Source organism: Salvelinus alpinus, chromosome 19, assembly GCF_045679555.1.
Source record: "Salvelinus alpinus chromosome 19, SLU_Salpinus.1, whole genome shotgun sequence".
Taxonomy (NCBI): domain Eukaryota; kingdom Metazoa; phylum Chordata; class Actinopteri; order Salmoniformes; family Salmonidae; genus Salvelinus; species Salvelinus alpinus.
This window is the reverse complement of record NC_092104.1, coordinates 8,402,393-8,410,328: the sequence shown is the minus strand read 5'-3', so window position 1 is coordinate 8,410,328 and position 7,936 is coordinate 8,402,393. Positions and strand designations below refer to the sequence as shown.

Below are 7,936 nucleotides of genomic sequence, written 5' to 3'. Positions count from 1 at the left end.
GGCAATGTGATGTCATTATGGGGCAATGTGATGTCATTATGGGGTATTGTGATGTCATTATGGGGCAATGTGATGTCATTATGGGGTATTGTGATGTCATTATGGGGTATTGTGATGTCATTATGGGGCAATGTGATGTCATTATGAGGTATTGTGATGTCATTATGGGGTATTGTGATGTCATTATGGGGCAATGTGTGTAAATTGATGAGGAAATACATTTATTTAATCAATTTTAGAATAAGACTGTAACGTAACAAAATGTGAAAAAGAGAAGGGGTGTGAATACTTTCCAAATGCACTGTATGTGGAGCAATTCCCAAATATGTAAAATACAGGTCACAAATGTAAACTGTGGAGTCACAAATGTTGTCATATTTCTAAAAACATATTTGACCACTGTGTTTGCAAAGTAAGAAATATGTTTATTATAGGTTCCTTTGCTGACGTTGGTTCTTCAGCTTCCCACCATGTCATCCCAGGTTAGATCCTTAAGATAACATAACACAAGGACTTAATTATCACCATGGGGAAATGTTGTATTCATCTGAATGCTGATTATGAAAAAAGGCCAAACCTTAAAATAACAAAAAGTTATATAAAGTGTAGGTTTAAGCGCAATAATGGTATACTGTAAAAGGCTTTGACAGAAAATCTCAAATCAAGTCGAAATATTGATTTATCACTTTCAATATTCTATGGACTAATCTAAGACCTCTTCTGAGAAAGTGTAAAACAATATAGAAACATGAAGCCAGACTGAGACCATCTTGCCGTAAAACACGTTTTTTTATTGATGTTTTAAGCAAGTGAATACATGAGTGACAGGGTGAGAGAACCAATCAGACACAAGGTCATAAAGGTCCTAGGTTACAATCTAACCATCAGTCTGTTCCATCTAGTGACTGTAGTCGTAGCTGTAGGTGTAGTAGACGGTGCCTTTCTTCAGCTGGCAGGTCTCAGTGTGTGTTCCTCGGCGGATGGTGGTGGTGCAGGTTCCCAGGCGGTGATCTGGTCCGGCGTCATCATCCCACACCTAATAATAATAATAATTTATAGTCATAATAATAAATAATCTTTAAAGTCATAATAATAATCAGAATAGTAATACTCTTCCTCCTCCTCTTTCTCCTCCTCCTCATTATACTCATCATCATCATAATAATAATTGATGGGATTTACATAGTGCTTTTCCAGTGCTCAAAGTGCTTTGCATAGTAAAGGGGGGAAACTCACCTCCAGCTTCAGGACAGACTTGTGGATGATGTCTACGAAGTTGAATTCGCCGGGCCAGGTGGGGTTGGCCTGGTTATTCAGAATGCTGCTCATGCCACCGAAGGCTGGGCCGCACCACACCTAAAGAAGATAATGTTGTCAGTAGACTTTATTAAGTATTGGTGGGTCCCCTGCGAGACGGTTGAGCTAACGTAGGCTAATGCGATTAGCATGAGATTGTAAGTAACAAGAACATTTCCCAGGACCTAGACATATCTGATGTTTAAATTCTTGTTAATCTAACTGCACTGTCCAATTTACAGTAGCTATTACAGTGAAATAATACCATGCTATTGTTTGAGGAGAGTGCACAATTTTGAACATGAAAAGTTATTAATAAACAAATCAGGCACATTTGGGAATTCTTGATACAAAATTTTGAACAAAATGCATTGGTTCATTGGATCAGTCTAACACTTTGCCCATACACGGATGCCATCTAGTGGCCGAAATGTATATTGCACCTGGGCTGGAGTAATACATTATGGCCTTTCTCTTGCATTTAAAAGATGATGGTACAAAAAAATACAAAAGAAAGGTTTTTTTTTTCTTTGTATTGTGTTTACCAGATCTAGCGTGCTATATTCTCCTACATACCTTTCACATTCCCACAAACTTCAATGTGTTTCCTTTCAAATGGTACTAAGAATAGGCATATCCTTGCTTCAGAACCTGAGCTACAGGCAGTTAGATTTGGGTATGTCATTACAGGTGAAAATGTAATCAATTCACCTTGACGTAGGGGTCTGGCTGGGAGAGGAGGTCTCCTTTCAGGTTGGAGGCACTAAGGCCCCACACCCTGACATGGCCGTCATACAGGTCACAGTGTACAAGAGCCAGGGTGCATAGCACCAGCAGTCCCCGGGACAGAGAGAGAGAGGCCATGGTACGCTGTCTGAGAGAGAGGAGAGAGAAGAGGAGAGGAGGGGAGGAAGGGAGGGGAAGGTATAAACCTGTCCATAAGAGCTTGAAACTAACACTACAAACTGTATTCAGAGAGGTGGAGTAAAAATAGAGTTCAGAACATATTATCAGTATTAAGAGACCAGTGAAGGAAGAGATAGAGAGAGACAGACAGACAGCGACACAAAAGAGAGAAAGGGGGAGAGAGAGACAACGACAGAGAGGTAGAGAGAGAAAGAGAGAGAGAGTGAGGTAGAAGAACAGAAGAACAGCACCAGAACAGCAGATCGTGTCTTACCTGGATATTCTTGAGATGGACGTCTGTCTTCTCTAGTCACCCGACTGCTGATGGTCCTTACTGAGCCATCTAGCTGTTTAGAAAGATCTCAGCCCCCCCCCCCCCCCAGGAGGTATGATGACCCACAGATGGTATGTAGGACTACTTATGATGACATAACCAATGAGAACACACCCTATATTACCAAGAGACATATGGAAGCCTATAAGGTGTGACAACAAATTCTGATCCTATTTGAAATGCTGATTGAACAAATTGTATTCCAGATAATGTCAAAAGGCCAGCCCAGTGAATAAACAGTTAGGTAAGGGTGAGGACATTACTAAGGGTGGACATGGTAAATAGTATTGCATAGAATATGTAATTCATCAGTAATACCATTGATCACTATCTGTAGGAGACAACAGGCGCCACACAGCCCACTGCTTCAGTAGGAGTGGTATTATAAGGACCACTCCTACAGTGACCGTGTTTGAGTCCCAACATGGCACCCTATTCCCTATATAGTGCACTAGTGGTTTAAAAGTAGTTCACTATAAAGTGAATAGAGTGTAATGTGGGACAAACCCTTTACACACTACAGTTATATCACTCACTCTGTGGCGCCACATACAAACACTGTCTCTGGCTTCAATAGAAGCTTCATCCCAGGGCCCTATCAACCGGATGAGTCGTAAAACCTCTTGGTTTTATTCTCAATCACTATGAATGCAGTGAATCCACTTGTGGTTCATATTCCAAGATCTAATTAATAAACTTTTTTGCAATAAAGAAGTAGAGAAGACTACAGAGCTAATTAAGTTATTATAATATGTGTCACTCCCACAGCGACAATATACACTGACTACAGAACATACCCCTCTCTCTCCTCTCTCTGTGGCGCCACACACAAATATTACTTTTCTTGTCTCTTGGTTGACTTTCCTATATATAAATCTTATTTTATTTTTGTATTTTGAATTTTATGTAATATCTTATGCTTTTCCTTGTCTATTACTGTTCTGTACTTTGTCATTTGTCATTTGGGGGGGGGGGCACACAAGGAGATTGGCTGAGTCAGGATGGAGACCAGAGCCAACTCCTCGTGCTTACTGTGGGGAGCGTGTGACTGGTCAGGCACCGTGTTATGCAGAGATGCGCACGGTGTCTCCAGTTCACATTCTTAGCCCGGTGCGCTCTATTCCAGCTCCTCACAGTTGCCGGGCTAGAATGGGCCTCCAGCCAGGACGGATGGTGCCGGCTCAGCGCTCCTGGTCTCCAGTAGACCTCCTTGGACCAGGATATCCTGCGCCGGCTCTCAGTACTGTGTCTAGGTGCGTCTGCATAGCCCAGTGCGTCCTGTGTTAGCGCACCGCACTTGCGGGGCTCAAGTGAGCATCCAGCCAGGATGCATTGTGCCAGCTCTACGCTGCAGATCTCCAGTGCGCCTCCACAGTCCGGTATGTCCTGTGCCTCCTCTCCGCACTAGCCCTGAGGTGCGTGTCCCCAGCCCGGTACAACCAGTTCCGGCACCCCGCATCAGGCTTCCAGTGCGCTTCCATAGTCCAGAGCTTCCGGCGACAGTACCCAGTCCAGAGCTTCCGGCGACAGTACCCAGTCCAGAGCTTCCGGCGACAGTACCCAGTCCAGAGCTTCCGGCGACAGTACCCAGTCCAGAGCTTCCGGTGACAGTATCCAGTCCAGAGCTTCCGGCGACAGTACCCAGTCCAGAGCTTCCGGCGACAGTACCCAGTCCAGAGCTTCCGGCGACAGCTCCCAGTCCAGAGCTTCCGGCGACGTTTCACAGTCCGGAACCTCCAACGACGGGCCACAGTCCGGAACCTCCAATGACAGGCCATAGTCCGGAGCCTGAAAATACAGAACATTTGTTCCCTGGATGCAGGGTTTCAGCGGGGTTTCAGCAGCCTATGTTCAAGGTTTCAGGCTTGTAACTTAAAAACGAATAAGAAATATCTATTTTAGATACAGGTACACAGTCTTGGAAATGTGTGTTTGCGCACCCCATGAAGACAGGACGCACCTGCTAAAATCGGTTTCCTATTGAACATACTTCTTTCCGTAAGAAATATTATAGTTTGATTACATTTAAGGGTATCTGAGGACTAAATAGAAACGTATTTTGACTTGTTGAAACAAAGTTTAGAGGTAGTTTTTTGGATTCTTTTCTCTGCAAGTTGAACGAGTGGTTTACTCAAATCGATGGCGCCAACTAAACAGACTTTTTGGGATATAAAGATGGATTGTATCTAACAAAACGACACTACATGTTATAGCTGGGACCCTTTGGATGACAAATCAGAGGAAGATTTTCAAAAAGTAAGTGAATATTTAATCACTATTTGTGAATTTAGGAAACCTATGCCGGTGGAAAAATATTTTGATGTGGGGCACCGTCCTCAACAATCGCATGGCATGTTTTCGCTGTAATAGCTCTTGTAAATTGGACAGTGCAGTTAGATTAACAAGAATTTAAGCTTTCAACCGATATAAGACACGTATATGTACCTAAATGTTTAATATCCATAATTTTTACGATTATTTATTTGAATTGCGCGCCCTCCAGTTTCACCTCCAGTTTCACCAGGAAGAATTCAAAAATCAATATTTGATGGAATCACAGCTTTCATGCATCTTGGCATGCCCTCCACCAGTCTTTCACAGTGATGTTGGGTGACTTTATGCCACTCCTGGTGCAAAAATTCAAGCAGCTCAGCTTTTTTGATGGCTTGTGACCATCCATCTTCCTCTTGATCACATTCAAGAGGTTTTCAATGGGGTTCAGGTCTGGAGATTGGGATGGCCATGACAAGGTCTTGATCTGGTGGTCCTCCATCCACACCTTGATTGACCTGGCTGTGTGGTATGGAGCATTGTCCTGCTGGAAAATCCAATCCTCAGAGTTGGGGAACATTGTCAGAGCAGAAGGAAGCAAGTTTTCTTACAGGACAACCTTGTACGTGGCTTGATTCATGTGTCCTTCACAAAGACAAATATGCCCGATTCCAGCCTTGCTGAAGCACCCCAAGATCATCACCGAACGTCCACCAAATTTCACAGTGGCACCCACTTGTAGGCCTGGAGAGGCCTACAAGCCACAGTGTCTCAAACCCCACATTTGTTAAACAAATCAAAATATATTTCAGATTTTAGATTCTTCCAAGTAGCCACCGTTTGCCTTGATTACAGCTTTGCACACTCTTGGCATTCTCTCAACCAGCTTCATGAGGAATGCTTTTCCAACAGTCTTGAAGGTGTTCCCACATATGCTGAGCACTTGTTGGCTGCTTTTCCTTCACTATGCGGTCCAACTCATCCAAAACCATCTCAATTGAGTTGAGGTCGGGTTATTGTGGAGGCCAGGTCATCTGATGCTGCACTCCATCACTCTCTTTCTTTGTCAAATAGCCCATACACATCCTGGATGTGTGTTTTGGGTCATTGTCCTGTTGAAAAACAAATGATAGTCCCACTAAGTGCAAACCAGAAGGGATGGTGTATTGCTGCAGAATGCTGTGGTAGCCATGCTGGTAAAGTGTGCCTTTAAATAAATCACTGACAGTGTCACCAGCAAACCACCATCACACCTCCTCCTCCATGCTTCACTGTGGGAAACACACATGCAGAGATCATCCATTCAACTACTCTGCGTCTCACAACGACAAGGCAGTTGGAACCAAAAATCTCAAATTTGGACTCATCAGACCTAAAGGACAGATTTCTACCGGTCTAATGTCAATTGCTTGTGTTTCTTGGCCCAAGCAAGTCTCTTCTCTTATTGGAGTCCTTTAGTAATGGTTTCTTTGTAGCAATTCGACCATGAAGGCCTGATTCACACAGTCTCCTCTGAACAGTTGAGATGTTTCTGTAACTTAAACTCTGTGAAGAATAAAGGAGAGCCACAAACCCTAGGAGCTCAGACGAAAAAATGTTATGTCCAACGTTTCGACAGAAAAGCTGTCTTCATCAGGGTATAATGACAAAAACTGCGGGGTGACTCGATTCTATAGTGTCAAAAGACACACACAGGTGTCTGTAATCATGGCCAGTTGTGGCCTGATATCATTGGTTAATTCTCATATATTAAAATAGCATACAAAAAACATAAATGGATAGCGTACGATCATAGATACAATTTGGCTACATAAGCCTACAAACATTTACACTAGCAAAATCACAATAATCACAAGAATTGCTTCAGAACAAAGTCTACTTCAACTCTGTGAAGCATTTATTTGGGCTGCAATCAGAGGCTGGTAACTCTAATGAACTTATCCTCTGCAGCAGAGGTAACTTTGGGTCTACGTTTCCTGTGGCGGTCCTCATGAGAACCAGTTTCATCATAGCTCTTGATTGTTTTTGCGACTGCACTTGAAGACATGTTCTAAGTTTGTCACAACACAACAGATTGGCTCAAACGCATTAAGAAGGAAAGAAATTCCACATCTGTTAATTGAAATGCCATGTGACTACCTCTTGAAGCTGGTTGAGAGAATGCCAAGAGTGTGAAAAGCTGTCATCAAGGCAAAGGATAGCTAAAATACATTTGGATTTGTTTAACACTTTTTTGGTTACTACATGATTCCATTTGTGTTATTTCATAGTTTGGATGTCTTCACTATTATTCTACAATGTAGAAAATAGTTTTTTTTAAATTAAGAAAACCCTTTAATGAGTAGGTGTTCTAAAACTTTTGACTGGTACTGTATATGATGGGATGTATATTATGTATGTGGCTGGCTGGCTGGAATATGTAGAATATCTGTAGTCAATGACAGTATATCTGTAGTCAATATGTAGTATCTGTAGTCAATATGTAGTATATTTGTAGTCAATGGCAGTACATCTATAGTCACTATGTAGTATATCTGTAGTCAATATGTAGTATATTTGTAGTCAATGGCAGTATATCTGTAGTCAATATGTAGTATATCTGTAGTCAATATGTAGTATATTTGTAGTCAATGGCAGTATATCTGTAGTCAATATGTAGTATATCTGTAGTCAATATGTAGTATATCTGTAGTCAATATGTAGTATATTTGTAGTCAATGACAGTATATCCGTAGTCAATATGTAGTATATCTGTAGTCAATATGCAGTATATCTGAGGTCAGTGGCAGTATATCTGTAGTCAATATCTAATATATCTGTAGTCAATATGTAGTATATCTGTAGTAAATGACAGTATATCTGTAGTCAATGGCAATATATATGTAGTCAATATGTAGTATATCTGTGTCTACCAATTTTCCCTGTGATGGAGCAAAATATAAAATAATGGTTTTGGGGATAAACAACAATCACAGAAAGAGTAAAAATAAGTCTACATGTAAAAATTGGTGAACTTCCCCTTTAATGCTCAGTGCCAAGCAGCAGGGCATCAGGTCACATTTTTTTGAGTCTCTGTTTGGTTTGACTCAACCAGCTATTGAACCGTTCCAATTTCAGGGTGGACATTCT

The 7,936-nt window shown here is 41.8% G+C and overlaps 1 protein-coding gene across 1 annotated transcript; it reads right to left on the bottom strand.

Annotated features, from left to right (window-relative positions):
- Positions 1 to 808: 808 nt before the first annotated feature.
- Positions 809 to 2,542, bottom strand: LOC139544963 (perforin-1-like). The gene is made up of 4 exons (XM_071352210.1): positions 2,477 to 2,542; positions 2,008 to 2,170; positions 1,237 to 1,356; positions 809 to 1,036 (listed from the first exon to the last, which is right to left on the bottom strand). The coding sequence occupies exons 2-4, from the start codon at positions 2,158 to 2,160 to the stop codon at positions 899 to 901; spliced, it is 411 nt and encodes a 136-aa protein (XP_071208311.1). The 5' UTR covers positions 2,161 to 2,170; positions 2,477 to 2,542; the 3' UTR covers positions 809 to 898.
- Positions 2,543 to 7,936: the final 5,394 nt, after the last annotated feature.